We start from the raw sequence: 27,588 nt of genomic DNA, 5'->3' as shown, positions 1-27,588 counted from the left end.
CAGGGACAGCAGACATCGTCCCTCTGTCACTGCGTCTCGAGACGCAGTGGCACTTTGAAGTCATGACGTATATATACGTCATGTGTCGGGAAGTACATCCCGGCCATGACGTATATATACGTCAAATGTCGTGAAGGGGTTAATACAGTGCATCAGCGATGTTTGACCACTTCCAACCTATCCTTGAGGCCAATAATGCCTCCACACAGAGGATCCTTGTGGCACTAGAAGGTGTGAACATTATCTCAGAAAATCCTGTACCTGTGGCTTGTGCATTGCCTACATTTAAGCCCTATCAGGATCAATCCTGTCAAATGGAGGTAACCCCTACTGCTGACTCTATGCCGACAGCTCCTGATTTTGTGGACTCTCCGGGGCTCTGTCCCGCAGCTTCCGCAGCAGTGTGGTTGATGAGTGACTTCATCTCTGCCCATTTTTGTTTGTTCGCATGCCCCTGCCGGTTTTATCCTCTGGCCCCAGCGATTGGACTCAAGTTGAAGGACTTCCTGTTTTCCTGCTGCTTATATTGGTGTCCATGTTCTCGGATTGCGGGTGTAATGATGGAACCGGTATCCCAGTGCTGCGATAGATTATGTGTATATCCTGAGGTACACGAGTGGACTGCTATTTACACGGCTTCGATATGGCAAAGGGCCTGGCCAGACTAATATGTCCACTTGTGTTTCCAGCTTTCTCATTTATATCCTGCTCTATATACCCCTTTATGTTACATTTTTGTATTAAGCTGCTTCATAATGTGTATGGCGAGATCCTTTTTATATTGTAACAGTGCTGCAGCACTATAATTACATATTTACCAATTACTGCCTCACTCAGACCATCCGTTCATGAGCCCGTTGTCCCTGACATATCCTTACACTTGTACTCTATTATTATCTTTGTATTGTTGTTGTATATTCTGGTTTACTAGGCACCTTTTTTTTATGTATGCATTTTCCTATATCCTGCCTATGGAAGTCTTACTATTATGTGTGGGCCTATACAGCTCCGTTTACGTGTAATGTTTGCCATTCCTCTGCTGGTGGTGGTGGAGAGGTGGTGTCACTATTTGACCTTAGTCTTTTTTTTTATTACATTGCCCCAGTCTGTCCATACGGTAGTTATCCTCCAGCTGGGTGGGTGGGAAGGGTGAATGGGGAAATTCTCAATATGGTATAGTGTAGTTGTTAGTGGGATAGATGGGTGGGTGGTTGGGTAAGCGGGAAAGGTAGGTTAGCTTTTTGTTTTGGCATAGATTAGCTACTATAGCTAAAGGCCACTAACTTTCCTTCCCCTATAATCCATAGCAGTAGAGGGGTAGGGGATAGGTTTTTTTTCGGGGATCCAGGTACGCCTAAAGTTGGGGGTGGGTTGTACAGGGTGGGGGGTTTTGTGGGTTAATATATATTAGTAGAATTTAGAATTGAATAGAGGGGTTTTCGTTGGGGGATCCAGGTACGCCTAAGTTGGGGGTGGGTTGTACAGGGTGGGGGGTTATAGGGAAGGTTTATTTTGGGTGGGTTCGTTTATTTTTCTGCTTTATATTATCCCTGTTAGACCGGACGCTTTGATTAGTATTGATCATTTTCTTCCAGTATAATGACCATCCTGATAGACAGTACTTTTGTTTCTGATGCAGCTTTGCCATATTTCAGTGTGACATACTATCCTGAATAGTGTGTGCTATATATCAGCGGTTTTCCAAAATACCCAAATGGCGCCTTTGGGTAACTATAGTGTATACATCCTGTAATGCAATATCTCATGCTTGTTATGTTCGCACTTGACGTCTGCGACATACCACTGTGTTACTTTGTATATGTGGAAGGTATATTATCCGTGTCTGCTATACTCCTTGTTTGTATTAGGGTTTTATTTGTTTAATGTAAACAAAAATTCAATAAAAAATACTGAATTTAAAAAAAAAAAAATTCTAAGACACATGGTACGTAAAAGTCGCCAACGCTCTGCTGATTCCATAGCTGAAAAGTTCCAAAATTCCACTGGAATTAGGGCCTTATTCCAATTGACTCGCTTAGACACAAATTTTCACTGAACGCGTGTGTGTGCTTAGTAGGCATGCATACCCTCCACAATGTGCATATGCGGGTTTGGTCAACCGCATGGGCGGATTGGCCTGCCGGGAAACCGGGCCATTTCCCGGTGGGCCGGCCCGTAAATGACATGAGGAGGCCGCCTTGTCCACTGGGAGGGCCGCGGACCAACTGACCGCGATCTCAGCGGTTAGCGGCCGCAGCACTTTGCCCACAGTAAACATGGCCGCGACCGGCCGTATTATTGACAGGAGTCAAAATGGCCGCGGGAGGGCTGCCGCGCATGCGCGGCCTTACGCAGCTCCTCCCGCGGCTCTTGAGTGTGTGAGTCCGTCGGAGGTGATCCCCAGCAGCAGCGCAGGAGTATTTTGCGTGCTGGGGATCAACATCAACAACAGGATGAGATGGCAGCAGAACAAGGCGGGTGCCACGGCACGATCTGAGGTCACTGAGGTAATTTAAATAATGTGTGGCTGGCAAAAGTGAAAAAATATATGTGTATATATATATATAAAATATATATATACATATACACCCACACATACAATATGTGTGTGTGTGTATGTGTATATATATATATATATATATATATATATATATACATATACACACACACATATAATATATATATACACACACACACATATAATGTGTGTGTGTGTATACATACACACACACACATATAATATGTGTGTGTGTATATATATCTCCTCTCACTGATGCACCTACAGATTGGCTCCTCCCTGTTTTCTGACCCCAGCTGTGACACTTATACCTGGCTTACAACCCCCCGTACCTGTCCGTCCTGCACACACCCCCCCCCCCCCTTCCCCTGGTACTTGCCAGCTCGCCGGATCATGCAGCGGGGTCCTTCATTGAATTCCTGTGGGTGACAGCTCCTGACTGACCTATGCTTGCAGTCAGGGCCGTCTTGGGCACCTGGGCAACCCCCCCCTCCAGTGACTCAGTGACGCCCTGCCAAGTATGAGTATGCCCGGGCAGCACGCACATGGCGATAGCAGTAGCGGGGATGAGGGCTGGCCGTAGCCGCCGCAATACCCGGCACCCCCTGCTGTGTGGAGCCCGGCACCCCCTGCTGTGTGGGCGCTACAGCCGGAGCCTCTACAGCGTCCAAAGCACTTCCTCCAGCCAGCGGGCGTCACCACGTGGGCTCCCCTGATGCCTGAGCCTGCTCCGGGCAACGCGATCACTCTCCAGTTACAAGGAAGCTGCGGGACGCGGTGCCCGTGCGGTGTCCTCCATGTCCCCAACACCGTTTACTGTGTGTAAGCTTTGGCCGGTGACCAGGCTCCGTTGCTGCACCAGGGGGGGGGGGGGCGCCAGGGACCGTAGTGTTAGTATAGGGGCTTCTGGGCCGGTGCCTTAAAGGGGACGCGCAGAATAGCCTGGGGGGGGGGGGGGGGTGCAAGACAGGTCCGGGGGTTTGCAGGCCAGGTAATGGGTGGTATATTACTGGATTACCGTTTTGTACCTTTCACAATGGGTTCAATGTGAAAGGTACAAAAACGGTAATCAATCAGTAATATACCGTTTACAACAGGCAGTGTGAAAGGGTCTTTATGGCTCAGAGCCATTTAAAGTCCCGTTTACAAATACCGGGTCATTACAAGTCAGGCAGTGGGAAAGCAGCATTAGCTGCAATCTTCACATACTGTAACTCTGTACTACCTGCCCTTTAACCCTTAGCAATGGGGAACCTAAAACTTGAATACTAACAAGTGGGCATCTCAGGAGAAAAGTATATAGTGGTCTTATAATGGGTACATACTAGGCGATATGTCATCCGATCTGGACCAAGACATCGGGCACATACTCACGACATCGATAGTGAGAGCCATGCTGATTAATGTGATTCGTTGCTACTGGCAACAGCATTTTGCCGATGCCAACTCCTTGCTCGGTCCCACAATGTCACTGGGTAAACACATTGCCTAGTGGAGCGCCGCTTATCGACATGCTCATTCCAAGGTTTAATGCTTGTTGCCAAGGAGGTTTACATGCTCCTAGCCATGGGGAAGCAGTCTGACAGCGGGCAGAAGTGGTGGGCTGCCCGGCTGTCAGACTGCTTCCCCATGGTTAGGAGCATGTAAACCTCCTTGGCAACAAGCATTAAACCTTGCAATGAGCATGTCGGTAAGCGGCGCTTATGTGCCATAATATGTAATGGGCATCTCAGTGTGCGGTATATCTGTAATGGGCATCACGGTGTGTGGCATATGTATAATGGGCATCACGGTGTGTGGCATATAATGGGCATCACAGTGTGCGGCATATGTATAATGGAGCATCACGGTGTGCGGCATATGTATAATGGGCATCACGGTGTGCGGCATACGTATAATGGGCATCATGGTGTGCGGTATATATAATGGCATCAGGGTGTGCGGCATATGTATAATGGGCATACGGTGTGCGGCATAAGTATAATGGGCATCACGGTGTGCGGCATATGTATAATGGGCTTCACGGTGTGTGGCATATGTACAATGGAGCATCACGGTGTGTGGCATATGTATAATGGGCATCACGGTGTGTGGCAGATGTATAATGGAGCATCACAGTGTGTGGCAGATGTATAATGGAGCATCACGGTGTGTGGCAGATGTATATTGGGCATCACAGTATGCGGCATATGTATAATGGCATCAAGGTGTGTGGCAAATGTATAATGGGCATCACGGTGTGTGTCATATGTATAATGGCCATCACTGTCTCCCCTCCCTGCATCCTCCACCACTTATTGACTTCCCTCCCTGCATCCTCTGCCACTCTGCATTCCCCCTCCTACCCTGCATCCTGTGCCACCATGCCCCCCTCACACTCCCTCCCTGCATCCTCTTCCACCCTGCCACTCTACTCTCACCCCTCGTCACCCCCTTCTCACCCTTCATTACCAACCCCTCTCACCCTGCACCTACCCCCTCTCACCCTGGGCCAAATGTAATAGGGTGAGAGTTTCAGAAAGTGAGAGATTTTGGGAGAGTTTTCCCATGTTTTTTAAAGCAGCAATCAATTACATGGCAAAATCAACCTGGTTTAGCAGAGTAAATGATTGCTGCTTTAACAAACATGGGAAAACTCTCCCAAAATCTCTCACTTTCTGAAACTCTCACCCTATTACATTTGGCCCCCTGTGTCTTGTCATTCCGTTGCATAATGTGAACTTTAGTTATTTTTATTAACTCAGCGGCAAAATTGGGCGTGGCCTCTTTGAAATAGACCACACCCCCATATTGATAGGCCACGCCCCCAAAAAAATCGGGCGCGCCTCCGGCGCGCAACAATACGTAATCCCATTAGGGCTGCTTCAAGATATTTCCCGGGCTGGTTTTAATTCCCAATCCGCCCCTGGTCAACCGTACACGCATGCGACATTGCAAACAGAAATACACTAGCGAACGAGCACTAGCAAAGTAGGCGTTATGTGGGCGTATCAGAATCAGCTTTATTGGCCAGGTATACTTGCATATATTAGGAATTTGATTTGGATTGCTGTGCAACAGCCAGATTACGTACAGTTCAACAGTGACAGTACAGATATCCATAACACATACAGGTATAGACTAGATGTGCCTTGTGGGATAAAAGACACAGCGGACATATATTCACTGAGCACCACAGCGCCTAGGCAGCCATCGTCGGCGCCACTGGTTGCGCACCAGCCAGGTAGGTGACAGTACAAGCAGATACAGTACAGTTATCACACAGAGAACATATACTCGCCGAGCTGCACGGCGCCTAGGGAGCCATCAGCGGTGCTACTGGTCACCGCAACAGCCAGATAGGTAACAATACAAGCAGAGACAGTAACGCTATCTCACAAAGGGGAGACATATTTGGCTAAGCTGCACAGCTCCTAGGCAGCCTTCAGCGGCGCAGTCTTGGCTAAAGTTACTTCCAGTTCAGCAGCAGGGCCTGAAGAGGCACTTTTCTTGTTTTATGGTGTTTTTATGGCTGAGTTCTGATCACTTGTAAGCTGGCGGAGGCCAATGTGTCCAGAGCCATTGGTTGGGGGCCGCGACTGGGTCTTCAGGGAAGGGGGCTACTGCTGGTGTCTCCTGGGGGCAGAGGCCTCATCTCCTAGGTGAGGCAGGGGGTCCAGGGCTGGGCCTCCTGGGGGCAGAGGCCTCATCTCCTAGGTGAGGCAGGGGGTCCAGGGCTGGGCCTGCTGGTATGGATGGGCGTGGCCTCAAAAGTGGGCAGCACTGGGCGGAAACTGGGACGTATACAAGAGTGGTGACTGCAAGTGCTGGGCAGTGGCTTTGCTCCACTGTGCAAGTGCTCAGAGTTTTTGAGCTCAAATTCATTCGCATGGAAAAAGCAAGTCTCACACCTTGCAGGGCAACCGCTTAGCAGACCAACATTCGCAAGGCCAATCAACACACACAATAGCTAAAATACAAGCACCTGCACACAATACTCACCCATGCACCATACAAGTTTCTCTCATTAACCAATTAACAAACAACATCGCAGGCACACGGGAAGCACACTTTTGCAGTTTAAACATTTCCACTGTTCATGCTCCAAATCTAGTATTTCTTTCATTATTTTAAACCACACTTGCAGCAGTATTCTTAACTGCTTTTAAGTACCATCACCAAATCTGCTACCTCAACACACAAGTGTGCCTGTGATGTTTCCCAAAAGTACACACAATTACAGCAAGTCAACATGTGTAAACTGTCCTACTTGGATGCTTACACAAGCATGATGTTGTTCAGATATTACACACAGCCATTTAATAAAGGATACTGTAATTGCTATTTTTAATTGGGTAGTCAATTTGGAAATTGGATCCAATAAACACAATGAAATGCGGCCAATTACTTAATAGGTTGAGAATGAGTTGCGAGTGTATTCTTGGAGTTGAGAATGAAATCACTTGCACAGCCTGTTCGCTCAAACGCAAACTGGTTGACCAAGCGAACACGCCGATGTGGGAACAAAGAGTTAAGAATGCGTGCACTTTGAGGCCACTCCCCGTTGCCTGTAGTTGCAAACGAACGTAATTGCATGTGTTATAGGCATGCCTTCACTGGCTGTGTGCACTTAGGTGTCGTTCGCTTGGCTGCGTGCGAATGTGCGTGCGAATGAATCAACCAAAATAAGGTCCTTAATGTAAGCACAAAAATTGTGTGGTGGGAGCTTAATAGAATGGGGTCCATGGCCGAACAGTGGCATGCAAGTCTCACATCTCCAAACATCGGATAAAGTAGCATAAAGCACACCGACACTGGACTGAGGAGCAGTTCATCAGTGTTCTGTGGAGTGGCAAATCACAATTCTCTGTTTGGCAGTTCGATGGGCGAGTCTGGGTTTCGTGGATGCTGGGAGAACGTTACCTGCCTGACTGCATTATTCCAAGTGTGAAGTTTGGTGGAGGAGTGATAACGGTATGGGTCTGTTTTTCAGAGTTTGGGCTTATTTCCAGTAATCTTAATGCCTCCGCATACAAAGACATTTTGGTACTTATGTATTATCTGGGCTCCCATGTTAAATGCACCTCATTTTTTCATACCCCTACTATCCAACTACGCATGAAGTTGATTTTATATAGTGTGGCGAGCGCAGCGAGCCACCGTGCCCGAAGCTTGGCGAGCGCAGTGAGCCCCGCGAGGGGAAGCGGTCTCATAAGAAAAACGGGAGCCCAGATATTACATAAGTACCGACATTTTGGACACTGCTATGCTTTCAACTTCAACAGTTTGGGGAAGTCCCTTTTCTATTCCAACACGATTGTGCCCCAGTGCACAAAGCAAGGGCTATAAAAAACATGGTTTGATGAGTTCAGTGTGGAAGAACTTGACTGGCACACACAGTGCTCTGAGCGCAACTCCATCGAGCACCTTTAGGATAAACCGGAACAGATTGCGAGCCAGACCTTCTCATCCAACAGTGACTGACCTCATAAATGCTATACACAATGAAGGTGCACAAATTCCACAGAAACACTTCAAAGTCTTGTGGAGAGTAGAAGCTGTTACAGCTGTAAAAAGGGGAACCAACTCCATATTAAAGTATAAGTAAATTAATACAATTTGAATAAAGTCCCCGTTGGTGTAATGGTCAGGCTCATGTAAGGTTCATGCTTTTGTCCATATAGTATATATCATTATACCTTTCTTTCTCATTCAGTTGATCCCATATGCTCTTCCCTGTTCAGCAAATCTATATACTTCAGTTATATTTTAGCTAATTTCACACTTATTAAAGTATTTGTACTATAACAGCCCAATTTAAGACTAACGGTCTTACATCTGTCTATATTGCATAGGTACTTCAAATATCTTTGTGCTTTATCACTGAAAATTACAATGTGTGTCAGTTTGGAATACCTGCCACATACAGTATGTACAATTTATTGATGCTTTAAAAATAAACAAACAGAAACTTAAGGCCCCCATACAAGGCGATTTGGTCCGATTTCGGCTGATTGCGACCAATCGGCCCGTTAAATCGGAACAAATCGCCTCTCCCTGACATGCAGTCGGGTCCGATGCGCGGTCCCGTGCGCATCGGACCCGACTAGGTGGTCGAACCGGCTGTCCGTCCGACCACCTGTTCTGGGGCGGGAGGGAAGCAGGGACACATGCGATCCATCACAACAGATCACGTGTTCCTTCCCGGCGGCTCGCACTCCGTCGGGTGTCCGTACACTGCTGCAAGACATTGCAGGCAGTGTATGGGCACCTTTAAGCCGGGTACACACTTGAGTGACAGGGATTTCTTCTGACATCAGAATGAATCTCCGTCAGTGGGGGTTGCACACTGGCACAATGTTAATGAAGAATGGAACAATCCGTGTTCCGTCCTTCATTAGCATACATTAGTAAATCTGAACCCACCCCTCTCTACTAGAAATATCTGTGTATCTCCCCTGGGACAGATGCCCTATAAAATATATAAGGGGTATATTCTAGGGAAGCCTATATGCCATGCTGCAAGTTGATAGATCAAATAATACAAAATGTTTACTTTAGTTTACATGTGGGATGAGAAGATTGCATTTTAGTTACTACATTGGGGGCAGAATGGCGAGACACTGGCTGGTTATTATGGCGGGATGCAGTCAAAATCCCGATGGTCAAAATCCCGAGAGGGTCAAAATCCCGAATGGGTCAAAATCCCGACAAAGACAAAATCCCGACAGGGTCAAAATCCCGACAGGGTCAAAATCCCGACATATAGAATGTACAAGTGAAACAGTCTACATGACTTTCGGTCGACAGGTGCGAGGTCGCCATGGGTTTTTTCACTGTTTTTTGAACCGACATGTGCCGACAGGCGGTATTTCATGCCCTACCATCCACTACGGCGTGGTGTGAGAATAAAATAGTGCCCGAAGCATTGCGAGCGAAGCGAGGGGCTGCAGTTCACTTGCAACTGTGTCCATGTCGACTGTGCCGACATTCGGGTAAAAAACCAGTGAATAAATCCATGTCGACCTCGCACCTGTCGACCGAAAGTCATGTAGACTGTTTCACCTGTACATTCTATAGGTCGGGATTTTGACCCTGTCGGGATTTTGAATGTCGGGATTTTGACCCTGTCGGGATTTTTAATGTCGGGATTTTGTCCTTGTCGGTATTTTGACCCTGTCGGGATTTTGACCCTCTCGGGATTTCATACCAAATCTATTATGGCCATCCACAGCTTTAATTATCCCAAATGTACAAAAACCAGTAACAAAAACAAGAATAGATATATGTTACTTGTGATTTAACACTATAGCAGGATTATAAACTAGCGCACCCCCCCCCCCCCACTTACCTTTCCAGAGACAGTTAGAGGATACTCATTTACAAACACAATGTAACGAGGAATCTTAAAATGAGAGATCTATTGCGATAAAAGAGAAATATATTACATATTAAATAAACAGGAGCACAAACATAAGCACTGTTACCAATATAATTTACCACCACCACTCATACAGCATAACAGTTTCAAAGTTGAGCTCACACTAGTATGGCTAATAATGGCACACTGTCATGTGTGTATCTGCTTTTTTAGGAAGTTTTAACAATGAATGGCTCTTGTAGAGATGACTGTATGCAGAAAAGTCTTATGTATAATAGAAAGTGCACATTACACTTTTGACATTGGTATCGTGTATTTGCTTAGAAGGATGTTGCTGAACATCCCAGCGCAGCGTTGCTCCTACTGATCCAGCCTCCAGCCCCTTGGGCATTATGACATGTGGTAGCATATGCAATGGGCGTGTGACATGTAATAGGCACCTTCAGCTTGCAACGTGCCTGTTTTTAGTTTGTGTGGCTCCTGCACTTTGACCCTGGCTCCTAGATTTTAAAAAAATTTGTCGAGCCCTGTATTAGCACATATTATAAATAATTATGTAAGGTAGAAAACAACATTACTATTATTAAATGTGTTAGATAAATGCCTACAGCAAAGTCTTAGTATAAATGAATGTTTAGATCTCATGTACTTAGTCCATGCCATGCACCTCACCTTTCCTTTGCAGAACTGCTTGATTTCCTCTGCAGTACACTGCTCATTCGGATGTAATTTAATACAAGCACAAAGTTCTTCCCCCATTCGCTCATCCTTCACTCCAATGACCTGTAAAAACAGTGTTAGCAGACAGAACGCAACTTTGGCCCTTATTCAGATCTGATCACAGTTCAAATTTGTTCTCAAAATGGACACAGCGCAGGTGCACTGCAGGTGGGGCAGATGTAACATGTATAAAGAGAGTTAGATTTGGGATGAGTGTGTCGAAAATTAAATCTAAATTGCAGTGTAAAAATAATGCAGCCAGTATTTACCCTGCACAGAAACAAAATAACTCACACAAATTTTATTCTCTCTATATATGTTACATCTGCCCCACCTGCAGTACACATGGATTTTCCCATTTCGAGAACAAATTTGTACTGCAATTAGATCTGAATAAGGGCATTTTGTGGCTTTGTCACCCTGTGTGAATGATCTTTGCACGTCCGATTCTCTCCAATTGCCGTACCTGGGCATCCATGACTTTGGGATGTGTGTGTAAGAACTGTTCTATTTCAGCTGGATACAGATTTTCACCCCCACGGATAATCATATCTTTACAACGCCCAACAATTCGACAATATCCATATTCATCCATGGTAGCAATATCTCTGTCAGATAAAAACACTAATTTATTAGACAGCATTGGCAATAATCACCATGTACACATACTCTGTATATCCAAGGTGCTACCTCAAGCTGTGTAAGGTGTTTAATTACTTTTACCAATGTTTATAGTTAGCAGGAACATATATTTAACACAATTTAGGTTGGTCCCTATTCTGCGCTGTAAGACGCTGATCTCTGTTTCAGAAACAACAGCATCAGACACAGAGCTGGATTAAGTGGGGAGGGCCCAATGCCTGTCACCCAGGGCCGGTGCAAGCCCTGCCAGCTCCCAACCCCCAAATCGCCCCCCCCCCCTCCTCCACCCGTCCGGGGGGGGGGGGTTTGTCTAGCGGGCACCAGACCCGCCACGCTCTGATACTGCAGAGGGGACTGGGGAGACCAGGAAGAAAACTGCAAGTACGGTACACCCAGCCGGGGGAGGGGGATTGCGGTAGTGGTGGAGGGGGGGGGGGGTGTGCGGGCGGGGGGGGGGGGGGTCACCTGGGGCACTCTGTGGCTGAGCAGCAGGGGGGGCAGCACATTGCTGCTGTCCCGCAATGGCGGGCTCCATGCAGGGAGGGGGGGGGGGGCATACGGACTCACCTGGCAGCTCCCTGCTTGGTTGAATTTCTAAATGGAGGAATAGTGTCAGATACCACTAGGTGTCTGGCACTTTAAGAAGCGCAATCCTGCTCAGTAATTTGAATGTCCTTGCAAATTTAGTATCAAGTATAAATCATTTTATTGTATTAAAAATAACACATATACTGGAAGCAACTTCCACACAATAACAATTAATCGATGATTGTGCACAATATAACATACAGACAAGACAGACAACATACAACATGTAATAAAAGCTAAAATAGCTGGGATTGCCGTTTGTTTCAGTCACTTAGGCCCTTATTCTGGTTGGTGCGGTAATATCCGCGTGCGTTCGTGCCGCCGATGTTTTGTGTCTGCGCATGTGCAGAGGCGTCTCTGCGCATGTGCGAGCGGGACGCACGGCCACATTCCGCATGAAATATGTACACTACAAACGGGGTGGAGAGGGGTGTGAAGGGCTGTTTGGGCTCATTACCATATGTTTACACCCCGCGTTTCATGGGCGTTCCCATGCAAACGCTGGGCGTACGTATGGTAATGCGGCCGTGACGCACGTGTAGGGGGCGGACATATGACATTGCCGGATGTCAGCTGCCCGCCCAGATCCCTGCTTTTGCACGGAGAAATGCCCGTGTGGTCTGAGGTTGCGGGAGCTGCCTGGCCACTCGGTCCTGCATTCGATGGTCTGCGACCATCGAATGATGGGGGAGGTTCCCTGAGATGGAGGAGGTGTATTCACGAGAAATACACGTGCGGTCCGTTCGGACAGCTTCTTACCGCGTTCGGACGGAGTTGGCGATCCGTATGGAAGGCGGGGTTAAGGACGCACGGTGCTGACAGCATATTCGGATCCGGCCGCACTGATCAGAATAAGGGCCTTAATTTGAGCAAATAAGAGGCTTTTGTGTGAATTCTAATAGAGGCAGTGAATCGTTTTTCATAGTTACCAGTCCTGCATAAACTTGTTTCCCTTGATGGTTGCGCTTTTTGTGTGGTAAGATAACCTCAGGTCAGTCTTTCCAATTGATTTTACCAGAGATGCACTCCGGAATAGGCTGTATCGGGACCTTCTCCTGCTGGACCAGCCAGCTGGGTGGTTATTTGTAATCCACGGTTGTTGCGCTTGCAGGGTAAATACAGGACCAGCGACAAGTAGGGCTCAAAAACGTGTTTCTCCCCCTGTTCCTGAAATCGGCGGCTTCCTCAGTCTGAGGGGGATTGCGGTAGTGGTGGAGGGGGGGGGGGGGGTGCGGGCGGGGGGGGGGTCACCTGGGGCACTCTGTGGCTGAGCAGCAGGGGGGCAGCACATTGCTGCTGTCCCGCAATGGCGGGCTCCATGCAGGGAGGGGGGGGGGGGCGGGGGGGCATATGGACTCACCTGGCAGCTCCCTGCTTGGTTGAATTTCTGGCTGGGTGTCCCGCATGCTGCTGCAGCTTTCTTCCTGGTCTCCTCGGCGGCTCAGTACCGCCCTCCAGTGGCCTGCTGTCACCCGCCATTATAAATGTGATCTGCAGCAAGATCAGTGCCTGATGAGTTACTGGATGCTGCTGGCAGTGATTACAGGGCAGAATCGGCTACTCTGTCTCTGTCTCACCATCGTATGAATACTGGTGTGTAATATAGGTGTGTTCTCAAATACATGCATAGTGACGGTATAGTGTGGACATGAATAACTATGGGGAAAAATTACTAAGAAGAAATGGCTACAAATATGCCTATTCGTAGCCATTTCTGGATGATATAAGGCCAATTGTATTTCAAAAATACGAATACATATGCCATTGAAAGAATACGAATAGGAATCACCATTAATTCGAATGGTGATTCCTAATTTACTAATCAGCCATATGTAATATATGGCCGGTATTTGACACGAAAATACAGCTGGAAAATACTCCTCATTTTCCAGCCATATTTGGGTGAAACCTGCACAGATCAGTCAGATCTGGGGGTGGGCCAATTCTGGAGTGGGGGACCCCTTTATTGGGGGGTCTCCACTCCCCCATGGTCCCAGCCCAGGCTGACCAGTCAGGGGTATAATGCTTTGACCAGGGGAACTAGTGTAAATAGTTTCACCCAACTGTGGCATTACCCTACGGGCTGTTAGGGCCCGATGGTGGTTCTCAAAATATGGGGGACCCCTACTAATTTTGTCCCCCTTATTTTGGGAACCAGGCCCAGCCCCTGAGCCTGGTGCTGGTTTAAAAAAATTGCAGGTATCCCCCATCATGTTTGGCTCCTGATCTTCTAAGACCAGGACCGGTTCCTTGAACGTGGGGACGATTCTAGCCGTGAGGGGGGACCCCATGCCATTTTTTCCCCAATTACCGTCATTTTCGGACCATAAGATGCACTTTTTCTACCCAAAAATGTGGGTGGAAAAGTATGTGCATCTTATGGAGCGAATAAGACATGTGGAGCAGATAGGGGGAGTGATTTGACCAGGAAGCAAGCAAGACAGCCTACCGCGTGCGCACTCCCAGCGCCTGCAGTTCCTCCCAGACCTGTGCCAAGAACACTGAGGAGAGGAAGAAGTGTGCGGCACTGCAGCGGCTTCTGAGGGGAGCCTCCTCTGCGTCTGGGTTAAGAAATTCAATGACCCAGCGGCTCCCTCACTGTCCACAGACTCCTTCCCCACAGCCGCAGCGCCGGTAAGCTCCAGACGGCGCTCACGTCGTGGCTGTTCTCCTCTGAAACCAGATTCTGATGGGACCACACTCCACCGGCTCCAGGCGGCAGCTGCGTCTCCCTCAAGACAGGTAAGCCTCTAGCGGGGCTGACACCACGGATAGACTCCTTTGTCGCTGGGGTCTGTCTGGCCGGCTCTCCTCCTGCCCTGTGCAAGGGAGCCGGTCTCCTGCTGCCCGCAGCCTGTTCACCCACTGGAGATGATCTATCACTCCCCCTATATATACAGGGCTGTCTATCGTCACACTCTAAGGAGCTCAGGCCTCTCACATTTAGTGTCTCTGCTACCCCCACCGATGTAACTCTAGCTGGGATCTTTCTATCTCTGATAGTCAGGTACATTACCCCCACTGGCTTCCCTGGCTTCCCATACACTGCAATCACTGTCCAGTACTGCAACCATTTTGTTTTGTATAATCAGTTTTTATTGATTATTATAGGAAATAACAGGGGATGCAAACCTTGAAACATTGAATTATGCGAACAGTCTGCTCATCTCGGCGCAGCGAGACATTTAGTCGTCAACAGTAAACAATCGTGTAACTGCACTTAATGAGGTCCTCAAAAGTCTATGAAATCGTTTGGGGCACAAAAAGAGGAGTGCGATGTGGGTGTTCACATTAGTGTGGACAGATTGGGGTACATGAAGTTGGGAGGGGGGGATATCTGGTGAGAGGGGGGAGAAAGGGGGAGAGGAAAGAGGGGGATAAAGAGGGGGGAGGGGTCTGACCTTTCCCGAGAATGGGGTAGTAGAGGCAAATTGAGGCTACTATAGTCAGAAACTGGATCCAGCTGATTTACCTACAAATAGAATCTTTGTAATCCTGTGAAGATTTATAGTCCAGCCAAGGAAGCCATATGGCTGCAAAGTCTGAGTGTTTATCCACTGATGATAATAAGACGTCTTCCATGGACATGTAGTGATCAATTTTGGTGAACCAGGATTTGCGTGTGGGAGGGATCGTGGATTTCCACAGGACTGGTATGGCAGCTCTTGCAGCGTTACCAAGGTGTCTGAGCAATGAAGTTTTGTAGGAGGAAAGCGGGGTGGGGGACAGGTTCAGCAACCAGAAGGCAGGAGTTGCGGGAAGGGAGATATGGATTATTTTTTGTGAAGTCTTAATAACATCGGTCCAAAAGTGGGCAATTAGCGGGCATTCCCACCATATGTGTAGGAGTGTTCCAGTGGCCTTTCCGCACCTCCAGCAATTTGCCGAGATGCTCGGGTTCATGGCGTGCAAGATAGATGGGTGTCTGTACCAACGCATAATTATTTTGTATTGGATTTCCCTTGTTTGGATGCAAACAGAACTGGCGTGGGCTTTTAGGAAGATGGATTCCCATTCTTTGTTAGAAATGGTTAGGCCTAGATCCCGTTCCTAAGCCCGGGTGAATGTTGAGGAAGTATCGTTACTTGAGTTTTGAAGGAGTTTGTATAACAGTGAGATTGTGTGGGTAGGGTTGCATGTAGCTACACAGAGTCTTTCGAAGGAGGTCAATTCTCAGAAAGATAGTGTGGTTCTAGAGCTTGTTTGCAGGAAGTGTCGAACCTGGAGGAACTTACAGAAGTCTCTAGGAGGGACTTCCCATTTTGCCTGTATATCTGAAAACGAACGCATGCCTGAACCAACCTTCACCTGACCTACTCTAAAAAGTCCCTCTAGTGCCCATTGGGAGAAATCGGGAATGTTCAGCCCCGGTTGGAAGTCTGGGTTGTGCAAGAAAGAAGTCAATGGGCCAAATACAGAAGAGATGATAGGGTTGCGTCGTAGACATTTCCAGACAGCTAGGGTAGGGGGGATAGTCGGGTGGGAAGGTGGCGGTTTCGGGAGCTTAGGAAGCCTGGGAAATATTTCAGGATATTGGTGGGCACAGACTCCCTTCAATTCTACCCATTGTTTGTTGCTTCGGCTTCTAGTTCAGTCTAGTACCCTGTTGAGATGTATAGCATGGTAGTAATTTTTTATGTCTGGCAGCTGAAATCCCCCTTTTTGGGTGCTTCTCGTAAGGACTTCTCGTTTAATTCTGGGTTTTTTACGAGACCATATAAATTGTTGGGTCAGGGTTCGGATAGACTTAAACCAGATTTCTGGCACAGAGATGGGTAGGGTCTGGAGTATGTAGAGCAATTTAGGTAGGGAATTCATTTTGGTGACGATGCCTAGCCAAGATAACTGTTTGTTATGCCATCTGCTATAGTCTGCACGGAGGGATTTAAGTAAGGGTTGGTAGTTCAGAGAGTATAATCGGGTTAGGTCGCTGATTAGGTTAATGCCTAAGTATGTTATGTGGGAGGGTTGCCATGTGAATGAGAAGGCATTCCTCAATTGGGGGACCACCGTGGGGGGCACTGAGATGTTAAGGATACTTGATTTGGACATGTTAACTTTGAAGTTGGAGATGGAGCTGAAGCGATCTAGCTCTTGTACAAAATGGGGGAGTGCTGTCTCTGGGTGTGTAATTATGGCCAGCAGGTCGTCTGCGAATAGTGCCAACTTGTAATCTGCCTCTCCGATTCGTATACCAGAGATATTTTTGTTGAGTCTTATGGCTCTCGCCAGGGCCTCCATGCATAGGACAAAAATCAACGGTGATAGGGGGCAGCCCTGCCTTGTTCCATTACTAATAGGGAAGGGGTCGGAGAGGAAGCCGTTTGTCCTTACTCTCGCTGTGGGCATGTGGTATAAGGCCAGGATTCTATGGAGTGCTTGTGTACCCAAGCCGATATGCTCCAGTACAGACCGCATGAAACTCCAACTGACCCTGTCGAAGGCCTTCTCAGCATCTGTAGAAATCAAAATAGTGGGGATCTGATGATGAGAGGCGAGATGGATCAGGTTAAGGACCTTGGTGGTATTGTCCTTCGCTTCACGGCCAGGAACAAATGCGGGGATCAATGTGGATCACTGTGGATCAATGCGGGGAGAATTTTGTTTAGCCTGTTCGCCATTAATTAAGCAAACAGCTTAACATCAATGTTTAAGAGAGATATGGGTCTATAGCTAGAGCAAACCATTTTGTTTTGACTTCAGCCCTCTTGCTTCCACCGTGTTTCCACCACCAGTGTGCAGGCCCCACTCAGACCCCATCAATGTTCCCTCTAATTTTTCAAAGGCTGTGTGCGGCAAAAGATTTTGGCTGTGCAACTTTGGAAGGAAATTTAAATTTTTGTGCGTCACTTATTTATAACTGGAAAATTACGTTCAGCATTTGTGTTAACTTTACATCAAAATGATATTAAACATTTAAACATTCAAAACACAGCACACAATGTAGTTAATGGGTGAAACACACATTAATTGAGTCCACAACTGCAAAAAGGGACCACTGCTGCTTTGTGCGCTCTGTTGTAATGTCTGTGCGCACACTTGTCAAGTTGTGTGCGCGCGCACGTGCGCACAGCTTAGAGGGAACACTGGACCCCATACTGGTCTACACTGGACTGCTACCACCTACAACTTCTTTCTCTAGGTGTTTTCTCCACTACACCTCATCTACTTATCCTGACTCCCTGACCTCCCCTTTGACATAAGTTAATTAGGGTATATGGCTACCACTATTTGGTTCAGAATATTTTTTTCCTGTTTTCCTCCTCTGAAAACTAGGTGCGTCTTATGGTCCGAAAAATACAGTATTTATTTATTAAATAGGTTTTTTTTTACACTGAGAAGCCTGCACGAATCTTACTGATCCATGCAGGCTTACTTTAAATACAAATTGAAAACATGGTCTTTTTTTTTTATCCGAATGCATACACCATCGATAGAATACGGCCTTAAGGCTGCATTCATTTTAACGGTACCGACAAATAATTCGTATTGGTGAATACGAATCACTAGTAAATACGTTTTCAATCTGTATTTGAGGCAAGCCTGCATGGATCAATCAGATCCATGCAGGCTTCTCAGTGTAAGAAATCTGAAAGTAAAAAATACGAATCGTACGGATTTGTGCGTTTGTAAATTTGGCAATGCCTGAAATACATTAGTATTTCTCATCAAATTGGTACGACTATGACCATTGTACCCATTTGAGGGCCAATGTTGAGTGCCAAGTGTCTAAGGATCCAAAAAATCGTAATCCAGTTTTAATCATGCCGACTGCTTAACATTCCTAGATAATGCCTTTCTGGGGTGTCCTGTACCAAAAGCCTTGACTGAGTCATTACATCAGTTACTTTACTTACCCAGTTTTGTACCATCCCTGTGGAGTGATCGTCTCCTTGGTTTTGTCTTCATCTGCCCAGTAACCCAACATTACACAGTAACCTCTAACCCACAGATCCCCGTTGCTATTGAGTGGAACGGTCTGGCCTGTGTTGATATCTACTATTTTGGCCTAAAAAAAAAAAGAGCAAAGATAATGAAGGGAAATTTTAGAAGCAGGGGGTTTGTGAAAAAATGTAGGTATAGTCTTGTCTCACCTCCGTATGTGGCATGACGTATCCTACAGTATCAGCTTTGCGGATAATATCATCATAAGGGAAACCCATGAAAGTGACCGGACTGTTTTCTGTTGTACCATAGCAGATCTGAAAAAACATGAAATTAAAAGCATTAGTAGAAAGCAAAAAAACAGCTACATTGATTTGCTGGAATAGTAACCAGATTTTTCAAAGTGCTTGGTATACAATATAAAGTCGTTTGGTTGACACACTTATGGTCGACATGAATTGGGTTGACCACTGAAGATCAACAAGGCTTAGGTCAACACCTGAAATAGGTTGACATGCTTAAGGTCGACATGGATGGAAGTTTGATACAAGCATTAAGTCAACAATGGCTAGGACAACAGTCAAAAGTTAGACATGGGTTTTTCACTTTTTATTTGAGCCGACATGTGCCGGCAGGCGGTATTTCATGCCCTATCATCCACTAGGGCTTGGAGGTAGAATAGACTAGTGTCCTGAATGTAGCGAGGCGCCGTGTCCAAAGCATGGTGAGCACAGAGAGCCATGCATGCACCTTTTGACTGTAGACCTAGCCATTGTCACCCTAATGCTTGTGCCGACCTTTCATCCAAGATTACCTGAAGCATGTCGACCTATTTTAGATGTCAACCTAAGCCATGTCGACCTTCAGTGGTCGACCCAATGCATGTCGACCTTGGTATCCCTTAGTTGTATCATCAAGAGACATGTGGCAGCTTCCTGAGATGTCTGAGGGATTTTCCAAAACACGTCTGCAGCTTTGGAGAGGCGCTGAACATAACAGAAGAGATTTGGGACCAACTGAATATGAATGAAGTAGACAGCAAAGTCTCAAAAAATTAATTTTAGGTACAGTATGTGATCCGGCAGCAGATGAGACTTTTTATATAAAAACCAGCAGTGACATTTTCTGTGATTTTTCCAATTCATATTCACCAAAACAGTAATTCAATATAGAAAAAACCCACATCGCAGTCAGTGATCCAAACCCTGAGAATCAGACAGCTGGGCCACAAACTACCTTAATAGAGAATATAAATATTGCACTTGCCAAGAAAATGTCTCCTACTGACTGTTGTGCATGCCAACCACCTATATAAATAGCACATGAGGGCTCCTCGCCAGGCTGCTCCCAGCAGTGGCTCTGATGTTGTTGGTAGAGTCCAGTCCAAATATATTGCCATCATCTTCTAGGAGGTCCCTGTGTACAAAATGTGTAATGGTGCATTGTGTCTAAGGAGCTCTAGCTGGTGCAGTGTGTCGAAGTGGCTCTAGTTGGTGCAATACTTCTAAGGGGCTCTAGCTGTCCAGTGTATCTAAGGGGCACTACTGTGTGGTGCAATGGGAATTGGTACTATTATGTAGCTATGCCCTATATGTTTGCTGCGCTCCTTCGCCCACAATATCCAAAGTGAGGGGAACTAAAATCTATGTTCGCTCACCAAAAAATTAAGTTTCGGCCAGCCCTGCTACTAACATCTCATGAAAGCGGACATGTTTTGGAGGTATTGAGAATAACTTGATAAATTAAAACCCATTCAACATAAACACAGAGAAAGAACTAAGAGGTGGAGTTATTAGTCCTTGAAGAGATAAATGTAAATATGATAAAGAGTGTTAAATGGCCAGCCCTAACTGTCATGTTATAGCAGAGGTTTGAAAAATGACAGTTAGGATGTTTATCACTCTTTATCGCCATTGTGTTAAAGACTTAATATTTGTGCCTCTATGTAGTCTTTGTTCTAATCAGCTCCTAACTGTAATTTTCAAATAGCTTGTAATATATCAGTTAGTAGTTGACTGTCTGGTACTTTATCTCTCTCCATGACTTAGGGCATAATTCAGGTACCAACGCAGTAGGTGAGTATTTACACTGCGATCGCGTTGCAACCTCAGTTTAAGTAGCAGTGGGGGGGCGGCGATGGACCATTGTGTCCATTGCGTCAGTGTTTTGTGGTAGCGGTTGGGACAACGTAGGCGTGTCAGGGTCACTCGGTGGGAGGGCTGCGGTGGCAGCTGCAACCTAAAACATTGCCAGACTGCGTCTGACTTCACAGCTAGGCTGCGTACACAGCCGGTATTGTGCAAAGCCAGTAATGTAGAGAAGCTTTCACTCTTTAGCTATTTGCCCACAACATTTTGCTGGCATATCATGGGGAGGGACTCTGTGAGCAAGGCAACATTTTGAAAACTGCTGAATTAGGTCCTAGGACCCCTATAGAGAAGGGCGAGCAGATTTATTATTTCTTTACAAGAATATTTACTCAGAATGCATTCAGAAATTATTTTCTGAACATTGCATTATTTATGTGTTCCACTGTCCAAAATATAAAGTGCTGTTATCAGCAATGTATATACAAATATTTAGTATTGGGGAAGCAGCATACTATAGGAATACTTGCCTACTTGTCCAGGGAAATCCTGATGTTTGGGAAGTTTGCCAGGAGTCCCAGGTCAGAAAACCGGAAGCTCACCCACTTGTCCAGTCCAATACAATATTGTTGTGAGAGATCCTCAAAATATCCGCTAAAAATGCCAGTGCCGCTCACAGCGACTGTTCTTTTAGTATAAATAAATACAAATATGGCCAAGTCAGTTAATTGAAGTTTTTTTTTAACATTTTGCACCCAAAAAAAGAACTGTGAGCGACGCTGGAATTTTTAGCAGATATTTTGAGGATCTCTCACAGTAACGTTGGCACACAAAAAGGTTAAACCATCTTTGTAATAGAGTAATGGAGTTCTGCTGATCTGTTGTGGCGCCATAAAGAAGAACAATTATAATAATTTTGGCACTTTTAAGCGATATGTTTCATTATATTGCACAGTGAGGGCGATTCAGACCTGTATGCTGTGGTCCAAATTCGCTTCGCCGGCCGATGGTGGGATGTTTGCGCATGTGCAAACGCCCGGAACAAATGCCTTTGGCGAGTTCACACTCATCAGGCTTTTGCTCAATGATGGGTAGACAGGGAGTGGTCGCTGGAGTCCGCCCAGCTTTTTTTGGGCATGCACGCAAAACTGGTGGGCGCGCCCATGAAAACGCTGGACGGACACCTGCAAACCATGTCTGCTTGGGGCAGGTGGCTGACGTCACATGATGTCAGCACCCGCCCCTCATTTCAGCCATCTCCGTCTAGGATAAAAGTAATTATAGACTTACTTTGATCAATGAAGGGAGGAGAACTCATTTGATGGTGAGTGAATCCCTGCATGGTAGTTTGGGAATGCACTTGGCAGTGTTAATGGAAAAATTGGGTGAACCTCCTCCCCGTCCCAGACTGATTTTCCATTAAGCAGCACTTACTAGGCAGATCTAGTGACATTAAAGCGTGGTGCCATAGTGCCAATCAGCCATAGGCGTCAACACAGGATGTAGTCAGTTTACCGACGGTCAAAATATCGACAACCATTGGCAGACAGACACATTTTCGACACATTCAAAATGCCGACATGATCAAAAGGCAGACAGTCAAAATTACGACACATGAAATGTTGACATGTCAAAAAGTCAATATGCGTTTTTCTTAGGGCTCGGTGCCTCGCTATGCTTGGCACACTTTTTTATTCTCCCACCACGCCCTAAATTAACACTATAGACAGCAATGTATCAATAGATCAATAGGTGCGTGCAGGAGATATGTAGCAGCCAAAATAGTATACAGATGGGGCTTGGCCCATCTTTGCAGGGCTGGCGTTTCTAATGCCAGCCCCACCATCGCACCATTCCCGCCAGGGGGTGCACGCGCACGAGACGCTCATACGCCCCTGGCAATGGAGCCTGCCTCCGGTCCTCGCCGCCTACCCCGCCGTCGCTGCCCCGAGTGCCCCCCTAACACGCAATGTCCCTGCTGAGAGACTGGGACGCACGTGCGTGTGAGACGCACGCGTGCCCCAGTTCAGTGTAGCCCCTGTCCGCCGGTGCTCACCAGCGGGGAGGGGCTGGTAAGCCCCGGCCAAGGATGGCAGGGGCTACATCTGTATATACAGAAGTTTATAAAAGCATCCATATGTGTTCACGCACAGAGCATATAGGATGTATATGAGATGAATACCATCCTCTCAGGATATAGACAGTTATACATTAAGGCAAGTACCCAGAGACGCCATCCGGGTTCCCGAGGATGGAGAAGTAGAAGGAGGCACAATTACATGGACATAGCGCATAACAATACATTGAGCACCATTGATCTGTACTGTAAAATGCTCAACTAACAAAAACACCACTGTCTAAATAAACCCACCAACGTTAATAGAAAAACTAAAAAAGAAAACCTCCCAAAAGGACCCAAAGCAAACCTCCCACATAACCCCCCACCCTGTACTACCCACCCCCAACTGAGGTGTACCTGGAGCCCTACAACCATACTACCCCTATACCCATTCTGAACCCCCCACTATATCTACATTAAACAACTATTTATTATGACAAATAAATAAAAAAATATCGATGGTCATCCATTGCATAGTTAAGCACTATTGATGGCCAGTTGCAGAATTGCCATCGATGGCAACGATGGCCATCCCTAATAGAGACATACTGAGAGCAACAAGCATAGGAACTGAATAATGTTAGTCCGGCCAGGCCTGTTTCCCATGTAAATCTATATATAATGCAGTCCCACCATCATATATCCAAAAGCACATGTAAAACAATCGGTAGTGTAATGACAAAAATTCCAGGATTATACCATCCAGCCAAGGATATAGAAACGAACATGCAAGGAGGGAGTCTTCTATCAATAGTGCAGCTGTTAGGGCTGCAGGACGGGGCTTCATGTAATCCACCACAGCAGAAGTTGGAACCGTAGTAGAAATATTAGGGGGAGCCTCCATTTGACAGGATAAGTCCAGCAACGGTGTCATTGTAGAAGGTACTTCTAGTGCAGGCACAGGATGTGAGTAAGTACCGGTAATATTTTCTTCAGCAAATGTAGCAAGGATCCTCCACGTGGAAGCAATAATGGCCTCAAGGATTTGGAATAGAGGGCCAGACAAAGAAATAGTAGAGGCAAGGTAGTGGTGGCTAGCACACCACACACCGCCTCAATATCAGAATGCACTGGCAAGAGATAGTAAACGGAGTAGTATATCTTAACTCACAGCCACTGGCAGGAGTCGTCCAAGTCGCAGATATCACCGGAGAAGCACTGCACACCGAGCGAGCCAGTGGAGAAGGCAGTCCGCAGCTGAGAAAGTATAAAAAGGGCAGTCGCAGTATGGAGACTCCAAGATGGCGCCTGGCCACGAGCACACTCAAGCCGGGAGGAAGGCATCAACCAAGTCAGATGTCCCGCTGCGACCCACCAGGCACACCTCGCAAGGTGTACTGTACACCACACTTCCACAGCCAAGGAGCCGAAGGGTACAGGAGTGGAGCCACTGGAGACACACGCCACCTTAAACTTTCAAAATGGAACCCGGTGTCCACTACAAACGGGCCGCAGGCACACCAGGCAGCTCAGTCGCCTCGGGGGTACACAGGAGACAGGTACATGCCAGATAGAAGTGCTCCAAGTCCCATACGCAGGATATTTAAGCCGGATAATTGCGGAGTTATCACACCCAACGTCCTCCTAGATGCACGTCCAAGCCACGCCCCCCCGCATTTCGACCTTCTTGTTGTAGACCTAATGACTGTATCCCATCATAACCATGATGCCCCACTATTTATTTATTAACAGTTATTTACATAGTGCACACATATTCTGCAGCACTTTACAGAGAATATTTGAACTTTCAGATCAGTCCCTGCCCCAGTGGAGCTTACAATCTATATTCCCTACCACATCCACACATTCATTCTAGGGTTCATTTTATTGGAAGCCAATTAACCTACTAGTATATTTTTGGATTGTGGGAGAAAAGCTGAGTACCGGAGTAAACCCACCCAAGCATGGGGAGAACATACAAACTCTGCACAGTTAGGGCCATGGTGGTTATTGAACCCATGACCTCAGCTCTGTGAGGCAGTCATGCTAACCATTACACTGTTCATGCTGCCCATCCAGTTGCCATAATGTAGTGCCACCATATGTATATTCCTTACAGTGCTCCCTTCTCCATCCAGGTTCCATATCAGACGTGCCAGCCCCTATGAAGGAATATGGCAGTGGGGCCATATCCAATCCATCCCTGAATACAAGCCTACCTACTGTACTGGCGTCCTCTCTGTGCTGACACCCAGAGTACATGGCCCAGTTGCCTCAGATGAACAGCAACCTCTCCGTGTACTCTGCACCAGTAGATGAGCACATGCAGGATGTTTGCTAGTTTTGTGTATGCATACGCCACAAGTTTGTGTCTAGTGCAGAGTAAATATCTAATTGAATGGTATGGTTTAGTGCAAATATACATCTAAATGTAATTTATACATTCGCCTTTAGTGAAAACATTGTTGGGTCACTTACCAAGATATTTCTCATGTTGGTTTGTGTTACAAGTTTTTTCATAATATCAGGGGGAGCAATGGCTCCACCAATAACTCCTGGAAGAAAATACAAAGAATAGTCAATAGATGGCTTCATTGGTTGCAGACCTAACTCTAAAATAACACATTTGACTAAACTGACTGCACTGACCGGGTAATGCTATGAATCCAAGCCCATGTGCGGGAGTAAGTACAGTCAAATTACATCCAACAGTGGTTAAAGTGTGGGGGGAACGAGGTGGAACCTGTAATGGTAGGTGGATCTAATTTAACCTCCACCTTGGGCCTACACAGTAATTCTAAAAGGAAAAAAACTTTCTTGTCCACCTGCAGCCCACCCCTCTTGATACTCATATGAGTTCCACCACCTCTCCTGGACCACTTTAAGCCCTGCATCCAACACTGCATTAGTCTCAAAACTGGATGTGAATGTCATGTGTCAGGTTAGCCAGTGATGAGGCCATTCCCTTGAAAGGACGATATATCACTGGTCCATCGAACAGTATGTACCAGCAATATGTCTGTCATTAACATACAAATTGGGATGGCTGTATGGGCGTTCCGCCAACTGCTCTTACACCTGCTGCATAAACCAGCAGTGGCTGACAGCGCAACTGAGCGGTTGCAACATGAATGTAAATGACCAGCCAGTTTGCGATGTTGGTTAAGACTAATTGGGCAGCCTGTACGTATAACATGCTGCCCGATCCATTCAGATATATGGGCGAGATGTATCAAATGGAAAATGCGGTAAAACCCCGGTTTTACCGCATTTTCCAATGTATCAAAAATGATACCGCACTGAAGGGTATCGCCACCTTTGGGTGGCGATACCCTATAGAAGCCTATGGGCTTCTTTTCGCCGCCCGCCTCGCCGACCCCCCTCTCGCTTACCTTCCTGAAGGGTCCTCCTGGACCCTGGAAGGTAAACCCCTCCTCCCCCTAGTGACGCAGCCGGACGTCCTTCCGGATGCAGGGGGGAGGAGGAGGCGCCGGGGACAGCTTGCTTAGCTGTCCCCGGCGTGAGGGATGCAGGAGCCGGCTGGGAGGTGACGGAGACCCCCCGCACACCACATTCCAGGTATCGTGGGGGGCCTCCGTCACCGCATCGCGATGCCAGCCGCATATGTTAGTACATATGTGGCGGCATCGCGGCGGGGGGGCCCCCCACGATACCGGGAATGTGGTCAATTTATCAAGTGAACGACTTCGTTTACAGACATTTTGCTTATTTATTTATTTACAACCTTCTAGAACAGTGTTTTTCAACCACTGTGCCATGGCACACTAGTGCCTTGAGCTGTTCTCAAGTGTGCCCCCAAATCTAGAGATGCCCAAACCAGTTTACAGTCACCACCAGTTAAACTGGTCTCTTCTTTTCATGTAAAGGGCCAATGTATTTTATTTTTGTTACCTGTGGGGACCAATGTGATTGTTTTTTATATGAGGACCAATAGGTTTGTTAGTTTTTCCTGTGGGGGCCAATGTGTTTTGCCCTGTGGGGATCATAGTGTGCCTTGGGAATTTTTAAAACTTATTTAGTGTGCTGCAAGGTAAAAAGGTTGAAAATCACTGTTCTAGAAGATAATAGATATTATCTGATTGGTTGCCCATAGCAACATCCCATCTGAAATAGAACTTCCACCTTAGTAAATTCCACCCTTAGGGTGGAATTTACAATTTATCAAGTGAACGACTTTGTTTACAGACATTTTGCTGGGACACAGTGGATGAAGGAACAGTGATACTGTATCTTGGCTGTCCAATCCAACAGACTTTATATTGGGCAGTATGTTCCCAGCATAAGCCCTCTAATTTAGATTATTTTGCCTAATGGCATTAAATAATAACATGTATGGTAGACTAGACAATTTACCATACACATATATGTCGATAGCTTGCTGTCAAGAGTATTCAATGCCTTCCCCTTCATTCGCCATTTGCACCTCGCTGGTTCCTTTCAGCGAGGTGGAAACTGCGAGTGTGGCCAGCAAAACAGTGGGTCTCACCACCGTTGCGGGCTCACTGCATTTGCGCCGAACCTCGCTGTTTAAGGGAACCTTCGCCCTCCGATTTAGGCCAAACATTGAATACGGCAAGGGGGGTTGGATGGTGAGGATTGCTTTATCTCGCCAAAAAAAAAAGCCACCCTCGCCATACAAACCCTCCTCGCCGCAGCATTGACTTCACCTCGTAATGTATGTAAATGTTAGTGCATATGATGACCATTA

The 27,588-nt window shown here is 46.6% G+C and overlaps 1 protein-coding gene across 1 annotated transcript in view; it reads right to left on the bottom strand.

The window, feature by feature from the left end:
• Positions 1 to 27,588, bottom strand: part of LOC146008613 (medium-chain acyl-CoA ligase ACSF2, mitochondrial-like) — a 144,263-nt gene that overhangs the window by 11,229 nt on the left and 105,446 nt on the right. The window contains exons 10-15 of the mRNA XM_083148087.1: positions 25,338 to 25,414; positions 18,923 to 19,030; positions 18,686 to 18,837; positions 11,065 to 11,206; positions 10,551 to 10,661; positions 9,849 to 9,917 (exon numbers count right to left, since the gene is read on the bottom strand). Of these exons, the coding sequence (XP_083004213.1) occupies positions 9,849 to 9,917; positions 10,551 to 10,661; positions 11,065 to 11,206; positions 18,686 to 18,837; positions 18,923 to 19,030; positions 25,338 to 25,414 (659 nt within the window). The remainder of the gene's footprint in view (positions 1 to 9,848; positions 9,918 to 10,550; positions 10,662 to 11,064; positions 11,207 to 18,685; positions 18,838 to 18,922; positions 19,031 to 25,337; positions 25,415 to 27,588) is intronic.

Source organism: Crinia signifera, chromosome 6 (genome assembly GCF_055691185.1).
Source record: "Crinia signifera chromosome 6, ASM5569118v1, whole genome shotgun sequence".
NCBI lineage: Eukaryota > Metazoa > Chordata > Amphibia > Anura > Myobatrachidae > Crinia > Crinia signifera.
This window is presented reverse-complemented; position numbering and strand designations above follow the sequence as displayed.